This window comes from Serinus canaria, chromosome 18 (assembly GCF_022539315.1).
Source record: "Serinus canaria isolate serCan28SL12 chromosome 18, serCan2020, whole genome shotgun sequence".
Classification (NCBI taxonomy): Eukaryota; Metazoa; Chordata; class Aves; order Passeriformes; family Fringillidae; genus Serinus; species Serinus canaria.
In genome coordinates, this window is record NC_066331.1 from 9,948,567 (window position 1) to 9,973,884 (window position 25,318).

Here is a 25,318-nt window from a genome sequence, read left to right on the forward strand (position 1 = left end):
CTGACAGAAGGTACTGTTGCAATGACTGTATTTCAAAGTGGCTTCCAGATACGAGACCAAAACCAGTGCAAAATTGAAAGAACTGTGACAGGGTTGGTTTACAAGCCTTACTGCTGATTTACATGAGCAGAAGTACAACTTGAGGAATGAAATTCTGTTTGTGCTGCTTATGCTAATAATTTGCCACAAGTTTCCACTGCTGAATGAAAACCCAAATCAGTCCTTCGTGCTAACACAATATGTGTTGTCAGAATAAACGTTTCCCTTTACCAAAGGCACTCAGTGCACACACTCAAACAAAAGTCTCTGAAGAATAAATCCATTATTCTAGATACTCTTATAGCACTGCATCAAACCACAGATACAAACCTGTCTCTGCACTGTCCCTGTATTGCAACACAGAATAATTGGGTTTTTTTTCCTGTGTTACAAGCAGAATTTTCTTTGAAGGACATATAATCCTGTGATATATTTCTATTTTCCTGTCATATTCTGAGAAGCAATAGCACACGGCCTCAAAGCAGTTCTATACTCTGATATAACCTGAAATCCAACTTTGCAGGAGAATATGACAACTCAGGGATCCCAAAGTTCCCACAAGCTGATGCCCTGCACACTTGTACTTGTGAATTGCCCAGAGCTGCTTTTCAGTGTGCAGGGAGAAACCATAAAAAAAGAAGAAATTGAGACACTTCTGTCATGCTTTAATAGAGCCAGGGTTGATGATTCCAGAAGTCATCAGTTCAGCACATATTCCAGGAAGATTCCTGAACTGAATTTGGGTAACAGCTGCCTGCTGGCATCTCAGTCTTGAACTGCAATCTTTGGGACAGCACTTGCTCCAGGGCTGTCATCTGCTGCAGGGAATTGCTCTCAGAAGCCAAAAGAGCAGCTTCTCATACTGCCCTGGCTTTTCCTCAGCCTAACAATGTCCTGCCTGCTGGGACACTCCATCCCAGCCCTTGGACACACCTGTGCTCCAGAGAGGATCCACTGCAGCCTCTGCCTCCCTCCTCTGATCCCCTCCCTCTTGGTCTCAGATGGAAACCCAGTTGTCACATTCACATTCTCTGAAAAATCCCTTCACCCAGGATTGTCTGAGAAGCCTCAGAGAAAAGGGAAAACAAATCTTATCTCATTTGCTTCTCCTGTGCTGTGCCCATGTGGAATGTGTCTGGAGATTGTTCACCCACAGGTGATTGTTCCATTGGTTTCATGTGAATTGTTTTCACTCTTTGGCCAGTCAGGGCCAGGCTGTGTCAGGAGATAGTCAGGAGTTTTCATTATTATCTTTTTAGCCTTCTGTAAGTGTCCTTTCTGCATTCTTTAGTATAGTTTAGTACAGCATTCTTTAATATAATATAGATCATAAAATACTAAATCAGCCTTCTGAGAGCATGGAGTCAGATCCATCATTCTTGCCTTCCTCAAAGCACCCCTCAAATACAACACCCAATAAAAAGGGCACTCTGTGAGGGTTCTACCCTTGCCTTTCCAGGATGCAGCAGATCCAACATCACCTCCACACCAGGCTGGTGAGAGAGAAACCCCCCAGCCCATCTCATGCTGGGGGTTAAGGGCTGCCAAGAGCTCGCTCAGTCAGAGCAGGCCCTTGGCAGAGCTCTGGCTCCTGTGTCTGGAGCAGCCCAGAGGACACAGCTGTCCTGCAAGCAGACACATTCTGAAGCCATGGGATACCCTGGCAGCCAACCAGTCACTACTGCATCCAAATAATGTCTGGATTTCCTTGTAAATTCAAAAAAAAAACTGCTGCATTTCCATGAAACATTTTGATGCCTATGAATCAGCATTTTCCAATAAAACGTTTCACCCGAAAATTCCCAGGGAGATCCAGCCCTGATAAGGCCCAGAGCCTTGGCTGCAGGCCAGGCCAGCCTCAGGCATGGGGCAGTGGTGGAGAGTGATCTCTCTGGGCGATGACGACTCCTGCTGACCTTTCCTGCAGTGTGACTGCGTGGCCTGGGCATCTGAAATGTTATTTATAGGCAGGAGCAGCGAGCTCTGCTGCACAGGGACTGCTGCAGACAGTCTCCAGCAGGCCCTCGAAGCCTGTGCAGGAAAGGAGCAATTCCAGTGGAAAAGCCACTTTGCAGAAACACAAACAGAAATAAACTCCCTTTTGGAGGTAAATCATTCCTGCTGGGGGCTCTGCTCTGTGCAAGGGGTTCCACAGGACCTGGGGATGCTGCTGGCTCTGGGAAACCTCTGGGAACAGAGGGGTGATCTCCTTCCTCCTCTTCTTCCTCTCCTGGGGCTGCTGCCAGAGCAGGATTTGTTGCAGCTCAGGGATGCTCTGGTTTCAGTGCATGCCTCCAGCCCTGTGCAAATGCAGTTTCCTACATCTCAAAGGATAAGGATTGCTGGGGACAATTGCTGGTGTGTGACTCTAGGGCCCATATTGCAGAGGAATGGAGCATTTTGTCTTCGCCTGGAGCAATGAAATGAAATCTCTCCCTCTCAGAGCCATCTGCACAGGTTTTCTTGGAGTTTCCTGGAGCTTCTGAGCTCTCTACAGCCCATTATCTTTATTGGCTCTATGTGAAGGAGGGTGCTGCAGAGCTGAGGACAAAATCAGCAATGTCAGGATACTCAGTGTTTCCAGTTTGCTCCAGAAAAAAAAAAAAAAAAAAAGCCCAAATCAGTTTTTCCTCAGCAAGACATTCAAATGTCCATCCCACTGAGAAGTTAGGGATGAACCATCCACAGCTAAAGGAGAAGGGCCCAGCAGTCCCACCTGGAGCCTTCCTCTGTGCTCCCCTAAACCATGAGCTCCTGACAGCTGAGTGTCCCTGACACAGCCCTCTGGCTCACTGAGCTGAGCTGGGCATGGGCCATCCACCAGCAAAGGTTATCCAGAATGACTCCAGCTCCCAAGATCCTGGTCCTTGGCAGCCCTTCCCCATGATCCTGGTCCTTGGCAGCCCTTCCCTCTGTGCTGCAGGACCCCAGGTGACCTCACAGGGCTGCACTGCCATGAGCAGCAGATCCTGCACTGGATTTTGCCCCAGCAGAGACCTTCTCTGGGAATTCTTTCAGTAATGTGTGATTCTGGGGCCTTGGTGTGTGGCAAACTGTGATTATCTCCCTTCAGACCACTGCCAGGGCTGCTGGCTGGTTTGGTCTGTGATTTTCAAGCACCACAAGACCCCAATCTTCCCTTCTCCTAGAAGGGAGTTTCATGAACTTCAGCTGAGATGTCTTTGATGCAGAAAACCTCAGATCTCCCAAAAAAACCCCAATAATACTGAACCCCCCCTGCTGCACTGCTCACTGTCCACAGCATCTTTGCAGACACAGCATCCTCTGACCCTCAGCCCTTCTGTGCCTCTCTCAGGGGCACCAAGCTCTGCAGGGGACCAGAGGATAAAACCTTTATTTCTATCACCCTGTGACTGCTGTTGTGTCTGCTCTCAGGAATTCCCCATGTCTGCTCCAGCATCTCTGTCCCTCCTCTCTTCTCCCATCCCCCTGGTCTCTCCTTCTCTCCCCAAGGGCAGGAGCCAGGAGGTGGCAGAGAGCTGCCACCCCCCTGCTGCCAGCCAGGGCTGTCTCTGTGGAAATCAGCTGTTCCTGGTCCCTTCCCTGCCCCTCTGAAGGCTGAAATTCCCCTGGCACCCCTGGGTCTCTCTGACTGTGGGCAGAAAGGGAACTGATGGTGCCAAGCCTGAGCAATTCTGGGTGGTACATGTAAGTAATTAATTCATTTCATGAAAGAATTAATTTCATCAAAAAGTTAATTTCATGAAAGTACATGAAATTAATACAGTATTCACTGACTTCAGCCCTGCTGTGGGACAGGACACCTTGGTGTGTCTCTGGCAAGGCTGATTGAGGCTTCCCCTCTGTTCTCTGAGAGGTGCCATGGGAATATTCTACTTTTCCCCAGGAAATCCCTCTCTCCTGCCTGCTCTGAGTACAGAATTGCCTTCTCCCTGAAGAACTGTGTGAACCTTTGCTGCTATGGGCCACTTGTCAGTCAAAAATGAGGAAGAGGAAAAAATGCAGCCTTTCAGCCCTTTTCTTCCAGGCAGTGCTGTGCCAACAGCTGAGGATGGAGGACCCCTGATCCCTTCCCTCTAATGCTGGAGGACCTGGAGGGAAGGAGCTGCCCTGCAAGTCATTACAACTGCAGCTGCATTTCTCTGGTGATCATTTAAAGCTGCTGCTTTTCTTGCAGAGCAGAGACAGAGAATTCCATTCAGGAAAGAAACCAACAGAGTGACAGCAGCTCAGAGCAAGGGAAAGTCAGAGTGTTTGGAGAAGGTGCAAGGTACAGAAAAGGGGCTCTCTTCTGGAAAGCAGAGCAGGCCAGACATCCCAGGTCACTCTGACATCCAGGAAAGTGAAGCTGGGCTAAGTTTTACCTGACCTGCAGCTTGGGTGGCTTTTTTGTGGATAAAGGGAAAGGGAAAAACCTTGCAGAACTGAGCTTTTCACAGGTAGTTTGGGGACCAAAATGGGGGAAGTGCCTAAACAGCATCTGTGATAAGGAGATCCAGGAGAGATCATTGCCAAGACAGCATTCCTGACCTGATGGGAGAGGGAAGCTTTCTAAAACAAAACAAACAGAAAGAAATTCAGACCTGACAAGGAGGCTTCCTCTGAGCAAGGTAACATTCATTTGTTTTGCACACATTGCAAACCATGAACTGTGAAGGGCTGGAGAGGCACAGAGAAGCAAGCTTGTATTTTATTTTATTTTATTTTTTCTGAGACAATTAAAGATTAAACTGCAGATTTCTTCTATTTTTACAGAAACAAACCCAAAGTAATTAATATGCTCTCAGTCAGCTGTGGTGGGTTCTGCTATATATGGTGAACAAACTGACCCACATCCACAGCTCGGGGAATTGGATTTTTGTACTGTAATTATTGCACCAGCTCTGGCTTGGGGATGCCATTGGGGTGGGATTACACCTGGTGCTGGGAGGGCAGGCTGGGCAGGTGGAAGCTTTCCATCTCCTACTGGATGTATCTCATACTCATCTCTCTTTTGCTGCTTTTCCCTGTTTTCTGTGCAGCAGGACAGGTGCTGGCAGGGGCAGCTGCCCCAGGCTGGGTGAAGGGAACCAGAGGAGGTGGAAGGGCTCTCAGTGCTGCTGGTGTTTCTGCTCACACACTGAAAGGAGCCCGGGCTGGCTCTTGGCAGCCAGCAAGGAGCAGTGCTAGCCTCTATTTTCCACTGCCTTAATCTTCCCCAAAAATTGTAGCATAGCCAAGGCAGGGCCTGAACACATTGCTTTTGATGCTTCCCAAGATATAACTCAGCATGAGAGAGAGAGAGAAGAAATGCTGGGAAGGAAAAGAAACCAGGACTGTGCTCCTGGGTCAGATGGAGAAAGAGATGTCATTCCTGATTCTCATATTTCCTGAGTCATTAGTGATAATCATGTTCTTAGAGGTGATTTAGGCACCTGCTCCTTCTCTTCCCTTGAGATCTGGGGCTCCTCACTTGCTTTTCCTGGCAGGGGGCAGTGGGACCTTGTGGAGTGTGGGTGTGTGTAGTCCCTTTCCCTTTCCCTTTCCTTTTCCTTTTCCCTTTCCCTTTCCTTTTCCCTTTCCCTTTCCCTTTCCCTTTCCCTTTCCCTTTCCCTTTCCCTTTCCCTTTCCCTTTCCCTTTCCCTTTCCCTTTCCCTTTCCCTTTCCCTCTCCTCCCCCTATGGCTTTCAAAAGTGCTAAACAGAATATCTGGTTTTCAAAAAGGGAAATTATGGAGCATCTACTTGAACTTCCTTTCCAGAAAAGTACTGGGACAACAAACGGAGCCAACAAACAAATACTGAAACAAATCAGGGAAAAGAAATAAGAGCCCAGCCATTATGCATGTGTCAAATCTAATCCTTCTGTGGCACTTGTGGATAGGGAATGAGCTGTACATGTCATCTATCTTGTGTCTAACGAGGCTGTTGACACCTCCTGACATGACATTGTCTAAAGATTTTTGGGAAAGCTGATGAGAATAGCCCAAGGTGGTGTGAAACACTTGGAAAAGCACACCCAGAGAGAAGCTCCCAGTGGGTCACTGTGTCCCTTTGTCTTCTGTGTTTCCTCTGCAAAGTGGAGTAGAAAAATCACTTTATTTACTGGAGGTGGAGTTGGAAGAGGGCACTTGCATGCAGCAGAGCAGCGTCAGAGGGAGATAATAGCTGTAAAAAGAAGTGATGATGTGAGGACAGTTACAGAAACAAACCCAGTGAGAATTGGGGATTGCACATACACAGTGTCCAGAGCAGAATGTTCTGTGACACAGAGCAGCACCACGAGCCAGCTCAGGACCACTGGTGATGGTGAGAGTGAGAGAAGTGTGAGAAGTGAGAGTGTGCTCTGCTCTGCATTGCTGACTGCTCTCAGCCATGCTGAGGAAGGTGAGAGGTACCAGAAGATAACCCAGAGCACAGAAAAAGACACCAAAAATCTAGAAAATCAGAAACTCAAGGACAGGCACAAAGACTGAGGGAAAATCTAATGAAAAATTGTCTGAGGGGAACCCTGATCAGATTTTAAATATAAGGAGGACTACCATGGAAAGAAACAGAAAGAAACAGAATGTTTTATTCTCTGTGGAATATGGAAACTAGGGAAAGAACAGAGTGTTTTACTCTCTTTATCCATATTGAGAAGGAGTTATGGATGTGCACTTCAGGAGTGAAAATGACTTGGGCAAGAGCTGGAATCTTCTCCAACCAAAGAAGGTTTTTAAGAACAGGGTGGACAAACTCCTGTCAGGAATGAGGGAGGGAAAGGTGATCTTGGCTTTGGGCAGCAGAGGTTTCCCCCAGCTGTACTCAGCACGCCACGTGGCTGTGTGGATTTGGAGGGGTGTGCAAAGCTCAGGTCCAGGCTCATGACACACTGTGGTGGTTTGTGTCCTCTGCTCCCAGAGCCACGCTCAGGAAATCCCTCTCTCCTGCCTGCCCTGAGTACAGAATTGCCTTCTCCCTGAAGAACTGTGTGAACCTTTGCTGCTATGGGCCACTTGTCAGTCAAAAATGAGGAAGAGGAAAAAATGCAGCCTTTCAGCCCTTTTCTTCCAGGCAGTGCTGTGCCAACAGCTGAGGATGGAGGACCCCTGATCCCTTCCCTCTAATGCTGGAGGACCTGGAGGGAAGGAGCTGCCCTGCAAGTCATTACAACTGCAGCTGCATTTCTCTGGTGATCATTTAAAGCTGCTGCTTTTCTTGCAGAGCAGAGACAGAGAATTCCATTCAGGAAAGAAACCAACAGAGTGACAGGAGCTCAGAGCAAGGGAAAGCAGGTGGACTCTGTTCCTTGGCTGAGAGGAGCCTTTTCCCCAGCTCATTCTGTGCTCCTACTGCACCAGCCATGTCTCACCTCACCCTGTGTGGATGCTCAGAGGCAAGGGACTGTGAAACCCTGGCAGAGACAGCCCAGAGGCTCCTCAGGAACACACTGAGAGCTCCATTTCCAGCCCCAAATCCACTCCATTTCCAGCCCCAAATCCCTGCCCATCACTGGAGCCTTTGTGCACAACAGAAAATGAGAGGGGTGTCTGCTTGCCCAAGGCAGCACTGGTGCTGTGGGAGGAACTCTGCCTGCTGCTCTGGTTCTTGAGGCAGAGCTGTGATTTACACCCCTGGGAGGCCACTGAGGAAGCAGCAAATCACCTCTTGAGCTCGAGTTCAAAAGGCAATCAGACAAATCCATGTAAGAAGTGCCTGTGGAGACCATGAAATCTAAAGCCTTTTTCCTGTTGAAGGAAAGACCAGCAGCTGGTGGGAGAATTGCTACTGTATGATCACCCTGCTTTTCCACCTTCTTTTGGCTCCTGGTGCTGGGGATCAGGGGAGGAGCTGGAGCTCCTCAGCCCTGACCCAGCCAGGAGCATCCCTGGGTTCTCCCAGCCAGGATGGCCACAGCCCCAGGGGGTTGTTCACAAACAATTGCAGCTGGAAGTGGGACAGAGCCTGAGCCTCCCAGTCAGGCCACAGCTCAGACTTGCTGCCTCCTGGATGCTGTTCAGGAAGAGCCAGGAGCCCTGTCCTGCTCTCCCTTCCCTTCTGCTGAGAGGGGTCAGTACAAGATTTAGCTCCAAGCCTTTCTCTGCCAGACAGATTCTCCCCCGTTCTGGACAAGAAGCACTAAAACAAACCAGGAAGGCAAATGCCATCCCATGCTCAGAACACAATTTTATTTAGCTAGCACCAAAGTTTTCAGATGCAAATAGCTTATTGAGTTGGACAAAAGTCATGGCAAGAAATGTTTCTTTCTAACTTCACTCCACAAAAATATCTCGGAGTAATAGGATTGTGTTTTTCCAAAAATGTTCTGTATTGATTTACAGCAGTATCACATTCAAGCCCAGCATTAGAGTTCCTTCATTAATGAAATAAGACACAAAAGTCTTGTTATATTAGCGATTTTCACAGAGTAACTCAGTAAGCTATTTTTAATATTCTCATGGAGGCATGCCAGAAGGATAATATTTTTATGTTCTATAGCAGAGAAATATACTTTAAGACAGTTTTGATTGACTTCAAAGTGTGCTTGAAGGCCCAGGCATGTTTTCCATTCCTACAAAGTGACCAAGGAAAGAGGAGCCTTATCTGCAGCTCAGAGCAAAACCCCAACAGAACGAAACCCCAGTGCCAGCAGCGTTTCCCACGCACTGTACCAAGGTTGAAAATAAAATACAGCCCCTCCTCCCTCTCTCAGGGCATTGGAATGAATCATGTTCCTGCCAGGAACGCTGCACTTCACCCAGGTAAGTGAACAAAACCCTCTGGCCTTTCTCTGCAGCTGCATAAAGAGGGAGTCCTGCTTCCCCACTTTCCAGACAGCACCACTGCACATTTCCAGGGCAGTTTCCCTCCAGTGCCTCTCTGCTCTTTCTGTATTTCCCCCCGGTGTTCCTGTGGGGCAGAGGGGGCAGCAGAGCTGGGTGGGAGCTGTGGGTGAGGCACAGCAACACCCCTGAGCAGCCAGAGCACCTGTGGCTGCAGCCAAGGGCAGGCATGAGCTCAGCCTCCTTTCTGCTGTGCTGGGACTGTTGCTCTTCATCTGATACCTCCTCCAGCCAGCCCCACATTGCAAAGGGCTATTTCAGGCCTAACCAGGGGCTCTTATCAACTTTCAGGCTCGTTTTCAGTGGAGTAAATCTCTACTGAGTGAACAGGTTCACCCCACACATGTCAGGGAATGCCTGGGGCTTTTAAGGCAGGTTGACATTTAAAGGCAGCTCCAAGCCCTGGTGCAGTGCTGAGGAGCACAGCCTCCCTCGGGGCATTTCTGGGTGCACAGCACCACTGCTGGCCATACCCTCTGAGTGCACAATGCAGCCCAAGCTTGGACAAGGCACACCACCTTTCTGTGCCTCTGGTACCTGCTGGAGGGAACTTCTTGGCAAGACAAGACACTCCTTGTTCAAAAAGTCTCTTGGCAGCTCTCTTCTGCTTCCAAATGGCCTCAATTGCAAACAGATGGTCAGGATTCTGAAACCCCAAGAACCCCAAGGAGGAGACTGCAGCATGCTGGAAAGCATCTTCAGGCAGCCCTGGCGAGATCTCCGGTGTGACAATGATGTTTATGGGCCCATCCATCAGGAAGGGACCTGGCCTGTTTGTCTTGATGTTACAATTCCTCTCCTGCCCCTCACATCCTCCTCCTCAGCAGGGCTCTGGTGGTTTGCAAATGCAGTCCTGAGTGCAGAACGTGCAGTGTTTCCCCTGCTGGCTCCACATTAGTCTCTCCTGTGAGCCATTTGGACACCAACACTGTGACAAATCCACCCCACCTTGGTCTCCATGCCTGTCACTGTGCAGCAAACCATGGCTGCTCATAGCTGGAGGCCACAGGAGGCCTGGCAGGCCAGCTCCTGCTGCTGGGACAGAGCTCCTCTGGCTGGGAGCAGCCCAGAGCCTGTCCCAGCCCTGCTCTGTGCTCCTCCAGGAGCTCTGTGTCCTCTCACAGGCACAGAGGTTCTCTGTGCACAGCCCTCCTGATGCCACCTCATCATTAACAGTGTCTATGTCCCAGTGTGGGAATGTTCCTCACTCGGGGTCACTAAATGTGGAATTTGCAGGCAAACCCAACAAGGGAAGAGATGAGAACTTTGACTCCACGTTTCAGAAGGATGATTTATTATTTTATGATATACATTATACTAAAAAAGAATTATATACTAAAACTATACTAAAGAATAGAAGAAAAGATTTCATCAGAAGGCTTGAAAAGAACAGAAAAGAATAGAATGATAATAAAGTCTTGTGACTGACCAGAGAGTCAGAGATAGCTGGACTGTGATTGGCCATTAATTAAAAACAACCACATGGACCAATCAAAGATGCACCTGTTGCATTCCACAGCAGCAGAGAATTATTGTTTATATTTCATTTCTAAGGCCTCTCAGCTTCTCTAGAGAAAAGATCTTAGCAAAAAGACTTTTCATAAAATATGCCCGTGACATCCCAGTCCTCTTTTTCTTCTCCTCTTTCCCTCTCCTGGCCAGCTGGGAGCTTTGGTCCCAGCAGTGCTGCTCAGGGTTTGTGTCCCATTTCTGTCACATCCTGGCCAGTTCAGCCCTCCTTTTCCAAGCCATGTACCACCAAGGACAATGCCTATTGTCCTGCATGGCCAGAGCAGGACAAGATAAACCTTCTACTCCTGGGGCTGTCCTGTACTCCTGGACAAGCTAAACCTGGGGCTGTGGCTTTGGGAGAAGCACCCATAAAAGGAACAAAGCAAAGCTCAGTGCCCTGAGCTGATTAGTGTTTAATGGTCACTGCTCCCAGCAGCCCTGAAGCCATCAGCCCTGCAGCCCTGGAGGTGCTGCTGACCTCCAGAAGGTTTAACAAGTGCTTGGAAGTCCTCCCAGCCAGCCCTGCAGCATCAGGAAGATGCAGACAGTGGATGGAGAGAAGATGGGAGAGCCTGGCTTTGTGCTCAGAGGTGCTGGGGCTGCCTGGTCCCTGTGGAATTGCAGCCATGGCCATGCTGGTGGTTTAGGCATGAGATGAAGTGTTTGGATGTTTTTCACACCAGGCAGGAACCACCACCCTGTGCAAGGCTCAGCCAGCTCCTGTGTGCTGGAGCTCAGGACACTCAGTCAGGGGAGCAGTTTTGGTCTCAGTGAGTCTTTTTAATCCTCATGAGCATCTTCCCAAGTGTGTGCCCACCTGGAAAGCCCAGGAGTTCTGCAGCTGGCATGGTGGGTGAGGGGCACACTGAGCTGAGCCCCTCCCTGGAGCTGCCAGCTGGGGCAGAAGGGTTTGTGGAGCACAAACCTCAGAGCATGAGAAGGCTCAGCCCCAGGGGGCTGGAAAAGCCCAGGGAAGCTGTAACCACGTGGATCTCCTGTGTCCTCACTCTCAGCTTCCAGCATTGCCTGTCCTGGGCAGCAGGACCTAATGGGGGAATGAGGATGAGGCAGCAGAGGTTTTCTGTCTCTTCTAGGAGATGAAAGGCAGGGGAAATAAGGGGTGTGCACATCCAGGGTTGCAGCAGTAGCTCTGGAGAGATTTTGCTGCTGCTCAGCAGCCTCTGAAGGAACAGCCCTCTCCCTGCAGAGCTTCATGCCAGAAACAGGCCCAGTTTGGCCCTAAATGCACACATAATAAAGGCACAGCTGTGAATTTCTTCTCTTCTCATTTTGAAACATATGAGCTGGTTTGCACAACCCCAGTGTGATGCAGCTTCTCTCATCCATGGAGCTCTCCTGCACACATCACCCCAGCAAAGCCCTGGGGAGCAGCCCCAGCAGTAACCAGCTGTGCAGACACGTTGTGCCAGATGTTACCAGGAGGATGTGCAGCAGGAAATGGATTCCTGGAAGTGCCACCCCAATTACTGCCCAGAACCAGCCCTGAGAAAGCAGGACCTACAACAAACATGGGATCAGAGCACAGGGGCTGCAATCATAGCCTGTCTCTCCTTGGGGAGGTTTTGCCTGTCCCACCAAGAGAGCAGCTGGGCAACAAGGGAGGACAGATGGAGCTGCTGGGACAGGAATGCCACAGGAAGGGAGGAACAAGCCCCACATGGCCAGCAGGTCTCCTGGCTGCTGGTTAGCTGCTGGTTAGCTGCTGGTTAGCTGCTGGTTAGCTATGGCAGAGCTCTGCCTGGCTGCTGGTTAGCCCTGGGCGCAGGCTCTCCTCTCTGGTTCTCCCTCTCTCCCCATGAGGTCAGTGGCTCTGGCTGCACTGTCAGCACACAGGTGTGGAACAAGCAGTGGGATGGATCATGGGGTCCTGCACTGTCTCCTCCCAGCCCCAGAGCAGTCTGGATCCTGCCCTGGCTGCTGAAACTCCTCTGGTTTTTGCCAGTGAGTCCGACACCGTGCTGGAAGGGCACAGGAAGCACTGCTCCATCCCCTCTGCAGCAGGGCAGAGGCCAGCCCCAGCTCCCAGCTCCTGGCTCACCATGGAGGGTGGACATGGCTCCTCCAGGAGCCTGGAGCCCTGTGGCAGTGCCCTGCCAGCTGCCTGAGGCAGCCCCACACCCAGACCCTGACCCAGAACCTGACCCAGAACCTGACCCAGAACCTGACCCAGAACCTGACCCTCCCCACACAGGGAGCCCCTGCTCCCAGCCCACAGCAGAGGGGCTCCCCAGGCACTGGTGGCAATTTCCACAGAGTTAGATAAAAGAAGAGCTTGGAGAATGTCTGGAGGACTCCTCTGGTGCCACGTGGTTGCCCTGGCAGGGGTGCAGGGCAGGGCCAGCTCGGGGCTGTGCCTGCTCACAGCAGTTTGTGCTCACAGACACGCACACACATCTCACATCCTTGCTTTCCTCCTTGCCTCTTCATTTAAAAAGTCATTCAGAGTGAAAACATGTTTCCTCTTTGTGAATGGGCAGATCTAACCCAGATGCTGCACTAACTGGAAACATCTTGTGCTCCACTCTGTTCATAGACTCGTTCTGTTCAAGAACAGAAGGCTCCATTTATGATCATCTCTTCAGTGTTCCCAATCTTTACAGCTTGGAGATACCCAGCTAAATGCTGTGTCAAATCATCACCTCTTCCCCTCTCCCTAACCCTACCAGAGCAGAGCTTTCAAGGCTATCAGTGTCAGGCACTGGGTGTAACCTGCTGGTGTGGAGCAAGGCTGCCTTGGCATTGAAATGAAACCTCCAGTACTCTGTGTCTTCTGAGACAGCTTTCTGTGACCCCTCTGGCCTTGCTGCTCACCTCCTGAGAGCACTGAGGCAGCTGGGCATGAACCACGGGCCATTTCCTAGGTGTTTCTGCACAAAGGTGTAGTTTTCTTTTATATAAGAAAGCATCTTTTGAAGGAACAAGTACACCCCTCCTGAAAGCGCTGGAGATTGCAAAAAGTCCCCAGAAAAACTGGCCTAAGAGACAAATTACCCTGAAGAACTCTTAAAGCTTCATTTCTTTGTCCATTTTTCAATGAGGCTAAATTATCTAGGGGGTTCCTGCAATGGGTGTCTTTCCCTGTTGGAATCTTTGCTTGGCTACATGCAGCCTTCCTCACTGTGATCTGGTGGATATTCCCATTACATATGGGATTATAAAGGGATCCCATATAAATTCCCATTATATAGGGGATCCCATTATATATATGCCTCCAGAAAGAATTTCTTTCCAGAATCCTCCCGAGTTTTTTGGTGCCAGTGAGCCCAACGTGCTCCCAAGCCCTGCAGGTTAAATGCTCATGGAGATACCATGGTGTTATTCTTGCAAGAGGATGTTTTCTTTTTATCATTTCAGGGCTATCATGTTTCAAACCACAGATCACAGTTTCAGCCCCAAGTTTCACGTGTCCAGATATCACTCACATGCCCTTCATCAGGCTCAATCATGAATTAAGGGCTGTGTCCTGGATTGAACTTTACCCTTCACTAGCTACCTCTCAAAATCAGCTGCAAAAGAGAGGGAGATGCTGAGCACAACCTGACTGCAGGTGCTCTGAGCAAGGGCCTCAAGAATGTGCAAATCATTGAAGCAACACAGAAATAACCACAAACATAAACAAGATGAAATAAAAACTCAAGCTGTGCACAGAGCTACGAGTGCTCTTTTCCCAGTGCAGCAGGGAGAGGAAATCCTATAATCACTGACACACTCCATTTAACCACAGGCATGGTTACAAGGGAAGGACAGCAGGCAGAGCCTGGCTAAGGAGTGCTAGGGCTGGATGGACAGATGGGTGAGCAAGCCCAGCCTGGGGGTTCAGTCCTGCTGGGTGCTGAGCAATGCTCTGGAGCAGTGGGGCTCAGCCCCAGCCCAAGAACAAGCTCAGAGCAGACAAGGTGTGCTGCTCATTCTGCCCTGCCCAGGCTGCAGCAGGCAGCAGGATGGGGTCCCTCTGGAGGTGCTGCAGGACCTGCCTGAGAGCACATGGAGATGGAGCAAGAAGGATCGTGACAAACAATTATCCCTGCCTCTATCTGATTTCTGGAAGAGGAACTAGACAGCAGCTTAGACTCATAATGAGGTGGAAATAAGTTCTAGAAGCATCTCAAAACATACCTGAAAAAGAAATGGGAGTGATTCCCACATTTCCCATGGGGGGTGATTACAGAGCTGAGCACAGCCCTGGGTTTGAGTAGAGACCTGGGGGTGAGCAGAACCAGTCAAGGGATGGGGAGAGAGGACCTGACTCAGTGTCCAGGCACCCTCCTCACCCTGCAGGTGCTGTCCCCATCCAGCAGAGGATGTGACCCTGCCTGGAGAGCGTGGGCAGAGCCCACACAGCCAGTGGGCTTCTGTGCTGGAAGCTGAATTTGGGGCTTGACACATGAGAAAATTCCTCCCTGTGAGGGTGGGCAGGCCCTGGCACAGGGTGCCCAGAGCAGCTGTGTCTGTTCCATCCCTGGAAGTGCCCAAGGTGGGGTTGGACAAGGCTGGGAGCAGCCTGGGACAGTGGGAGGTGTCCCTGACATGGCAGGGGGTGGAACTGGATGTGCTTTAAGGTCTCTTCCAACCCAAAGCATTCTGTGATTCCATGAAAATGACATTTCAGGTGACTGTCAGGCTACTCAGGGGGTGGCTGCAGGAGGCAAAGATCAATCTGTCCATGAGAGGAGATCTCTGCAGGTTCTCTGCCATTTCTGAATGCACCCTGGAGTGTCAGAAACTGGGAGAAAAGAGCTCTGCAGTGTAGCCCCCTCTTGACAAGGGCAGCTCCTTTATCCTGCAAACTGCAGCGAGCAAGGGCCAGGAGCCAAGAGCAACGCTGATCATGAGGTGTCAGGAAATGTTTGCCATGACTTCATCCTTAAAATAACTCCTGCAGACATTTTGCTCAGCAAAGGAAGGTCCTACCCAACCCCTTGGTGCACAAAGGAGCGCAGACCCCCGAGGAACAATGATGGGTCTGACAATGAATTCCTGGGAAATGATAACTAAACTCCAGATGGCCAACAGGGAATGGAGTGGGGCCACAGCTGAGCCCAAGGGAGAGTCTTTGTCCTCTGCCACCACTGCTTTGATTGCTCAGCCAGACTGAAAGCTTGGGAGGGCTTTGAGGCATGCAGGCAAGTGGGGTTCTTCCCTCCAGCTGGCTAAAAAAGAAAAATAGATCCTTGGAAACAAATGGACCTCTCGGTGTCTTAATAGGAAAGTGATGTGTGTGGTGCTTGTGCAAGTGAGACACAACTCAGAGCTCTGTTATGGAAATTTTCCTCTGTGACAAATATGTTATGAATGACTTGTCTTGAAAACATGCCAGCATGTAGGTGCTGCTATCACAACATTCAGTGACTTTAACTTACTGTGAGCGTTCCTGTGATAAATCATGGAAAACCTTGCTTGGGCTATCTTTAGTCACTGCACTGTTTCACTCTCACAAGTCACTCACGGCTCTAAAAATACAGTTTATATCATTGGATTCCTGGAATTCCTTCAGTTCTTACATTCTGGTTTAAGTGGCATTAAAGCTGGGCTGTGCAGTCCGAGGCTGCAGGCTGATGTTTCACTGTGGATTAGGTATCACCTGGGTTCAATACAGGGTTTGCAATATTTATTTCATTTGGATCCAAAGCCAGTTTGAAAAGTCTTCCTGTAGATACACCTCTTACCTGGCTATGGGGAACAAGGGCTAGATTTTGCCTTGGACTAGATAGTAATTTAATAACCATTCCAATATAGAATTAAACTAAAACACATGCTCACCACAAGAACTGAGTTGAGACTGTGGGGTTTTCTCCTCAAAACCTGGAGGGATCTGCTCTCTTCTGGCCTCTGCACTGTGATCTCGTGTTGACTTCTGGGTCACACATCTCTCTCTCTTCTTTGGGTTTCACTTACATGTCTTTCATAGCAGTTATTGATTCAGAAACACCAAGAACAAGAAAGTCTTGACCTCTCACCAGCCTCTCTGGATTTGATTACCAGCTCACCAGTGATGGATAGCCTGAGCAGAATTTAATGCTTTCTAATTTTCCTTGATAGGGTCTACGAAGCACGTTACTTTTTTTTTATCCCAACTGGCAGCTCAACAAAGCCCAGCAATATAAAGCTCCATTTGTGTAATAAACTGTTGTACAATCTACTACTTATGAACACAGGCCCTGAAAATGTGCAACCTTTCTGCACATTACATTAAACACAAACCAGATGGGCACTGGAAAATCCTCCCTTTTGTTGCAGTGGGCTAAAGGGGCTGGTGGTCAGAAGGTCTGTTTCACTGCACAAATAAACTGAAGAGTTTAACTACATTATTCTCCAAAGGCAGCGATGGCAAACCTGTGTGGAAACATTATGAGCAGTTTGCACACCCACTACTGGAGTGGTGCAGGCACAGGGGAGCCCTTCATGGCTCCCACCTGCAGTAGGTGCAGGAGAGCCTGGGAGCCAGAGCCTTCCCCTGCAGCCAGAGCTGGCACCCAGACTGGGAGGCACATGGGGGGAGGCAAAGGGGTGAAATCAATCTCTGCTTTAAAGGCTGCCTGGGTCAGAGCTGGGCATTTAAACTCTGACAATGACTACAGAGAAATGGAGCCCTCCAAAGTGGGCTGAGCTCATACTGAGCAGTGTCTGAGGAGAGAAACCTCATCAGGTCAGACAGGATGTCTCACACTTCCATCGTTCCATGAGTGAAATCCATCTCAGTCTCAGAGTCCCAGGACAGGGAACAAGGGAATTTGCTGTCTCTGGGCTGTACCAAAGGACACCTCACTCTTCTCTTTGAGCACACCCACTGAGACACTTCTGGAGCAGCTTCTTCACAGAGCCCCTGCATGTCCTTTCCTTGTGACTGCAAATGTTATCACAAAATTGTTTCTACAATCCATCTGGTCAGATTGGCACAGGGAGGGACACGTGGCCAAAGCCACACACAGAGCCTGCACCCTCACTGCCTTCCCACTGCCAGGGAAATCATCACCAGGGAATGATGGTAAAGACAAGGTAAAGACAGTCCTGATGCAGGACAAGAGAAATGTTCTACTGCTGTTGCCAGGACACAGCTTCCCCAGGTAAGGAACAGGTGAGCAGCACAATGACATGGGAGGGGCTGAGCTGGGATGGAGTGGGATTAGTGGGCACGAAAGCTGCTGCCAGCTGAAGAAATTATCCTGGCCTGGGCCTGGGGGTACACTGGGCAGGCAGAGGTCAGAATTCCTGCTTGTCGTAGAGGTCACAATCCCCATTTTCCAGGACTTATGCACGCAGTCCTGGGATTTTGTAGGACCTGCCAAATGGGCTTTCTGCTTGCTCAAAGGTGATTTATTTTTACAAATTTAAATGAAATCCCCTCTGCCGTTTTTGAATAATACTAGAGCTAAAAAGACTATTTTCCTATTTAAAAATATTCTAGCTAGACTGTTTTTATTAAATCAAAGTTAAGTCAAATAAAGACGGCGGTTTGAAAGTTCAGGCTTGGGCAGGAGCTGGTCCTCACTGAGGAGCTGAGCCCCTGACAGATGGCTGTCTGTCTGTCTGTCTGTCTGTCTGTCTGTCTGGTTGCCACTGAACCAGCACAGGGCACCAGCCCAGGGGTGGAAAGAGCAGGGAACAAAGGGATGGTCCTGCCTGGCTGAGCTGTGCACACCTGAACCCTTGAGAGGTGGGATGCCACAGGGCAGGAGGAGGATGGGGAGTGACACACCTTGCACTTGCTTCTCCTTACCATGGGGAACCATCTTCCATGCCCTGGAACATTCCTAAAGACAACAGATGGAAGCTTCTTCCATTTCACCCAAGTCATTCCCAGGCATTGTGTCCTCCAGTGGCATCGTGGTGGGTGGGGGGTCCCTGCTGTCCCCTCGGTGTGTGGGATGAAGGTGGGGGTGCTGGACACACTCGTGGGGGTGCCTCCATCAGGGTGGGCTGTGAGGAGACACTGATGCCTTGGTTTTTTGCCCCAAGTCACTCCCAGCTACTGACCCCCTCTGGAGAGGCTTGAGTGAATAGAAGAAATAACAATTGATGATTTTTGGGTGCATCCATAGCAAGGAAGAAGACAAGGCCGTCAGCAGGAAAACAGATTGGAAAAGATACATGAAAATTTTTATAAGCTAGACTGTGTGCATAAGTAGATGTGTATGTGTGCCTTTTTAAATTTCTGTAAAACTTTTGCCAATTATATTGACGCTGATTGCTTTGCACCAATGAATATAATAAGTTATTGTGATGTAATTAATGACTTAAGATCACGCTTTGTTAAGAGTGTATGAGCTAGAGAACACACAGAATAAAAAAACCTTTTTCTTCTTGGACCCTAAACACGTGTGTGTGTCACATCTGACCTAACGGTGACAACCCCCCAAGGGATGGGCAGAAGGCCCTTGTGGCACCCCCACAAGTGGCACTGAGGGGACAGGAAGGCTCCATCCTTGGCAGGGACAATCCTGCTGTAGGGCTCTGTGGAGGGCAGCCTGGGGGCTGTGGGATGTCCCCTTCCCTCCTCATCCCCAGCCCATCAGGCAGCTCCAGCGGCCCTGCGGGAGCTGTCACACCACGGAATGTGACATCAAAGGCAGCCCCGGGTGCCACATGACGTGTGTGACACTTGGCAGGCGTGCCAGCTCCCGAGATGATGTGACATGAAGGGAGCCGGCTGTTCCCACGTGGGGACAGCAGGAAGAGCCTGGCCCTGGGCTGGCTGAACGTGCTCAAGGGAGGGAAAGGGAGCAGAGCAAAGCCCTGGAGGGGTGCCCAGACTGTGGGGGGCTCTTCTCACTTAGACAGGGCAAACAGCCCAGTGGGGAGGGGCTGCACCATGTCCTGGAGGCCACCAAGCCTGTGACACGGGGCCAGCTGCCAGGCAGGTGCTGGCACTGCTGCAGGGCTTACCTGCACGTCTGCAGGTTGTGCTGGGAGCCTGTGGGCACCTGGAGATGTTTCTTTCTTTTCCTTCCCACAACAAAAAAAGGGTGGAAAACGGATACAAAAAATAAGGATGTGAAAGCTACAGAGAAAATACAATTTTCTTTTATGTCACCAAAGAGTTTTTCTCTTTACAATCTATTACTGCATTATCTTAGGTACACTTTAGTATCTGGAGCTGTAGGGAAGAGGAGTCCTGTGGTGTGACTGAGTCTGACTCTCTGTGTTTTACTCCAGCCTGACACCAGTACATTGCCATGATGACATCATTTGGATTATTTCTGATTTATAGCGATTGAGAAAAATTGAGTCCCGTACAATAATGCAAACAATCAAAGACACAAAGCAAAAATAGTGCCTTTGGGCTGCACTTTCACACTGCATGATGTTTTGAGGACTTAATGTTGAAAGCCTTAGAGTGCACAAAAGGAATTTTCTTCATTTCATATATTATACAGTTGCCTGAAAGAAATGGCAAACAACTCCTCAGGCTAAGCATGCTTTGTACAGGCTCATTTTGGGGTTTTTCTGTCCATCAGCTTTCTAACAGCAGATCTCCACTGAAACTCAGAGCACGATCTGCCATGGGGACCCGTGACCCCACAAAGGATCCTTGCAAAGGCCTGGGCCAAATTCTTCTCTCTGTCACACGAATCTGGAGCAATTTTGGTGAAGAGCAGGTTTTCTGGAGCACGCAGTACTTGGTCAGAGCAGAGCAGTCTTGGGGCCTTGGCAAACCAAATACCCTTCCCATTTCTTCTCCACTGATCAACTTCACACCACCCTAACTCCCCAGAAATTCCATTGGTGTGACCAGAACACCAGTCTCTTCCTAAGAGTTTGAAATCCCACATTTCAGCCAAAATCACACCAAACACCCGGATCACAAAGAACACACCTCAGAGGTGACAACAGCATTTAAGTCTGTCCCAGAAATACTGAGATCAGGTTCCAACTCCATAAAACCTTAAATTTGTGCCATCTGATGGCAAAATGTCCTGTGGCAAACACCCTCAAAAGCACCACACGTGAAACCAGCAGTGAACCAATCCCCCAGCACGTGTCAGAGTTGTTATATAAAAGTTATAGTTGCTAAAAATAAATAAGTTATAAGTTGTTATAAATAAGCTATAGTTAAGTTTCATAGGTGGGATGGTGAATTGTAAATATAATCAATATGAAGAGTTGATATGAATTGTTAATTTCTATAATGAATTGTTTTGCATAAATAATGCAATAAATTATGAGGTAATGGGTTAAGCTAAATGTACTCAGTGTGTGGCCAATGGGGCAGGGTTTAATGGAGGGAACTTTCTAGAATGTTGCCTCATGACGTGATGACAGCAACTTGAACTGTGAATGCACAAGGAGCCAACCAGTAAGATCCAAGCTGAGATCCAAGATCCAAGATCCAAGATTCCAGAATGGTTGGTCAGGATTGAACGCCAGCATGGACCAACCAGCGGCCAGAAAAGAGACCAAATCAGGTAAGGGTGGAAAAAACCCTAATCCAGCAGCTCAGGAGGCTTCAAAACCCCCAGGAGCCCACGCCTGGCTCCTTCAGCAGAACTCAGAGTCCCAGGAAGCACCCTCTGTAGTGCAGTTATTTTTTCCTGAATTGTCCTGGGGTCTTAAATTTATCTTAAGGCTCTGTTTCTGATTGTTCTCAGTTCTTAATAAACAGGATCATCCTTTTTCAAGGCTGACAGCCTCGTTTCTTTTTAGCAAGAGATGGTAACCCAGCAGGGATCCCATCTTGTTCTCAGTTCTTCGTGCTTTTTAAAGGTTGACTGTGCAAACCCAGGGCACTGGGAATATTTCTCTGTCTGCTCTGGGGTGTCCTGAGCCCCAGGGGAGCCCTGACTTTGTCCCTCATCCATGGAGAAAGTTTCCTGAACTCCAGAACAGACTGGAACCCACCAAAGTGTGCAATAGATTACAGAGAGCAGTGTGGGTGTGTCACTGGGTGAGAAATTGAGGGTTTGGGGTTTTTAGTGTGCTGTGGATGGCAGCAGGATGGAGGGCACAGGGTGTCATCCTGGGTTTCTGCTTCATGCTGCTTCTTCCTCCTTCTCCAAGGGTTTGGGTGGCATTTTGTAATTGGGCAGGAAAGACCCCACTGGGGCTCTGTGGGATCAGTTATTGGGTTAAAAGGGAAAATAATCCAGGTGTCAGCTCTTAATTGGAGAGTTTGGCTTTAGAAGCCCTTGGACCAAGAGATTGTTGGGCATTTTGTGCCTTCTAATGAAAAGCTGCAGAACTCAGGGCTGTGAGGCTGTTTCACTGGTGAGAAATAACAAACACCTGAGTCCCAACATGAACTGCTGCCTCAAGTGCTTTCAAACCAGAGAAACCCACAGCTGGTATCCCCAAGTGGGCAGCCTCGTTTCTTTTTACCAACCCAGCCCAGATCCCATCTTGTTCTCAGTTCTTAATAAACAGGCTCACCCTTTTTAGAGGTTGACAGCCTCGTTTCTTTTTACCAACCCAGCCCAGATCCCATCTCCACGCTCATTCTTGCCTCCTCCAGGAGAGGAACTCCACTCACCGTTCTTGCGCTCGGCGAAGGGCGGGGGCTGGAGCTTGGTGCCATCCCTCAGGTCACTGGCAGGTTTTTCCTTGGCTGCCTTTTCCTCCTCATGGGCAGTTCTGTGCTCCGAGCGCTCCTGCTTGGTCACACCATTCATCACCGAGCCTGCAGGGACCGTGCCAGGTTCTGGCTGCTCCACTTTGGGGGCTCAGGGAGAGGAGCAGGCACCAAATGGGCTCTGGAAGAGAGGAGGAATGGGTAAGGACAGATTGCCAAAGCACTCTGGGAAAAAGAAGGAACGCAGGCTGGCATTTGTGAAGTGATCAGACCCCAAACAACTAATTACTGGCAGTTTGCATAGGAAAACCATAGCATTCCCTATTGCCTGCTTGATTGTCCTTGTCTGCTGGACACCTGGCTACTTTTTTGGAGGAATTTCCACCCATGGCCACAGAATATTTGCAGAAACTTTATCTTCAAAACACACAGCCCTGGGGAGCCCCCACAAGAGAGCTTTTAGAGATCCACAAATGAGAACAATCTTCCTTTACATGACACTGCTTTGCTGAGAAAACTGGAATAAATGACAGGAATAATTCTGCACAGCCCAGAGGAGGCTGCTAATTATGTGATACAGCCAGCAAACAAAAAGAACAAACATCAGTCAGCTTTTACACCAGGAAATGCACAAACACCCTGCAAAGTATGTGCAAAACCTTTGACATCAAACTTATGATTAGGACCCACCAGAGCTAAAGGCTTTTTGAAGAATTCAACCATGTTAGGTAGAAAATGTTGAGAGTTTTTGAAGGATGGAGGAGTTGGTTTTTGTACCACGTTGTTGTACTCCAAGGTTTGTGTGTGGTTTTTGGTCAAAATACATCACAAAAACTCTCAAAAGTTCTGCAAATTCAGGTTGTGCTTCTGCAGACCTCAGTCCCATCTCACCAGAGAGATGGGTGGAAAGGATTCAGCTTACACCAAACATGTTTGTGGGATGCAGGCAGACGGCCCAGGAGGGGCTGTGGCACTGAGCACATCACAGGAAAGCTGCAGGGACCATTTCAACAGAGCATTGTCTGAAAAATCTCCAGATGCTGAGTGAAAGTGAATGCCTCTGAGAATCAGCACCAGCTCCTAATGAGTCCCATCAGGAAAGAGCTGAGGAGAGCTAAAAAAGGTCATTTGTAGAGAACGAGAATAGGAAAGTGTAAGATTGATTCAGTGATAAAATCTGATTTAATACAAAAAAGTTACCAATTTACTGTATAAGGAAGTAGGAGCAGTGCCTTGCACATGATACCATCTCCTCCACACTGTGAGCCAGGACCCTCACACCCCTCTCCCCACCCTGCACCAGCAGGGATTTTGCCATCTGCTTTCTCATCCACCTCGCTGGCAGCCCCACCTGCTGCAGCTTTTCCTGTCCCAGCAGCTGCAGCTCAGCCCTGGGTCTGTCTGTCCTGCCTCACACTGAGCTTCACTGCTGGCCCCTCTAACTCGGGGTGCCCGTGGGGTGGCTGCACTGCCCAGGAAGGAGGACCTGGGGTGTCCTTGTCACTTTACCCCTTTGCAAGGACCCCAAAGCTGTGCCCAGTGCAGCACTGGGACAGGCTGGCTGTGCAGCCAGGGCTCAAAAACTCAAAGCAGAGCCAGCCCTTGCCCCCAGCCCTTCCCCTTGGCTGTGTGCTCCTCATCCCCCTCCTCACTGTGTGCTCCTCATCCCCCTCCTCACTGTGCCCTTTCCTCATCTCCTGAGCCCAGGGATTCCTGCCAGAGCCTGGCATGCTGCCACTGCCCATGCCAACAGCCCTGCGGGCACCCAGAGAGGCCAGGCTGCATCTTGGAGCAGACAATTCCATCTGCCACGGCTGCTTTAGCATTTCAGCTCCCTTGGGCTCTCCTCTCCAGGGGTGTGACTGCTGTGCCATGCCCTGTCCCCACTGCTGGCTGCAGGGCTGCACACCCACTTTGACACGAGCAGCATGAGCCCCTAAACTCCTTTTTAAATTCATGACTGGCGTGGAACATTCAATAAGTGTTTACATTGCTGTTTTAAAATGAACTTTTTTTTTTTAAAAAACTTCTTGAAGTTGCTGATACGATGCATCTTTCCAGTGGGAACAGAGGGTGATGACAGGACAATCCAGCAAACTGCATCTGCTTACAAAAATGAGACTTTGTTCAACCCAACACTAAATCTTTGATAAATTAGCCAGGGCTTTGGTGACGTACATGTTGAACCAATATGACAGTTTTATATGGATTATGATTATTAATGTTTTTCAAAAATAGAGAGCGTGAGCCAGACATCCAGTGTCGGAGCTGCAAGACCACCAGCCGAGGCAGAAGTCTTTCAGGAAGGCTTCTTGCAGGCTCTGTGTGCAATCTCTTTTTACTCTCAGAGCATATGCAACGTTTTAATTTGCAGTGAGTGTGCCGGGGTCCCTCTGTGTGAGCCAGGAGGTCACTCTGTGACCCTCAGACACAGACTTCACAGCACACTCAAGCACCACTGGCTCAGTGCTGGTTTGTGTTTTTCTTCTGGAGTGAAATTTGGCCTCACAACATTCCACATTGTTCCCTGGTTTAGGCTGAACTGATTGTATTTACAAAGCTTAGACACAGTTTTGAGCCTCAGAGCACATCTCCCATCAAACACTGCTGCCAACACATCAGCTGCAAGGCTGTGCACAGCACAGGTCATTCCCATCTCTCCCTGCCTGTAAATTTCAAATTCCTCAAGCTGGACTATCATGGTACATCGTGGGTATTTCCTTTCAGACACTGGAGATCCTCAGGAGGACTGGTTTGGAAGGAGGAGCCTCCTTCCTTTCTGCCCGGGGAGCAAGGCAGCAGGATGAGCTTCAGACTTGAGACACAGCCTCCAGCTGCACCAAGGGAAATTCAGGCTGGATATCAGGGAAAAGTGTTTTACAGAAAGGTGATAAAGTTCTGGAATGGCTTCCTGGGGAGGTGGTGGAGTCCCCATCCCTGGGGGTGTTTACAAAGCCTGGATGTGGCACTGGGTGCCAGGGCTGAGCTGAGGTGTTGGGGCTGGGTTGCACTGGATGGTCTTGGAGGTCTCTTCCAACCTGAGGATTCTGTGCATTCTATGAATTCTGTGACTTGCTTCCCCCTTGCTCACCAAGGCTCAGCTGGGACTTGGTTGATTCTGCCAAGCTGGTGAGTTTTAACCAAGACAAGTGCCAGGCTGCCCTGGGGTGGGGCAGTGCTGGATGGAAGGACAGACTGGGGAGGGAGAGGCTGGAGAGCAGCTGTGGAAAGGGACCTGGGAGTGCTGGTCCTTGGCCAGGAGGGACATCCATGTCCTGGGGGCACCAGGGCCAGCCAAGGCAGGGAGGGGATTGTCCCACTCTGCCCTGGGCTGGGGTGGCCTCACCTCGAGTGCTGGGGCAGTTTTGGGTGCCAGGATCCAAGAAGGACCCAAAGTTTTAGGAGAGCATCTGAAAGAGGGACACAAAGGTGCTGCAGGGCCTTGAGGGGCCACACGA

The 25,318-nt window shown here is 49.6% G+C and overlaps 1 protein-coding gene across 4 annotated transcripts in view; it reads right to left on the reverse strand.

The window, feature by feature from the left end:
• MYOCD (myocardin) overlaps positions 1-25,318 on the reverse strand; it is a 231,478-nt gene that overhangs the window by 79,531 nt on the left and 126,629 nt on the right. For 3 of the 4 annotated variants that reach the window (XM_050981312.1, XM_050981314.1, XM_050981313.1), the window contains exon 2: positions 21,822-22,041. In XM_050981312.1, coding sequence (XP_050837269.1) covers positions 21,822-21,960 — 139 coding nt within the window. In that variant the 5' untranslated portion in view covers positions 21,961-22,041. Of the gene's footprint in view, positions 1-21,821; positions 22,042-25,318 lie in introns of those variants that run through there. The other variant, XM_050981317.1, reaches the window with a different exon arrangement.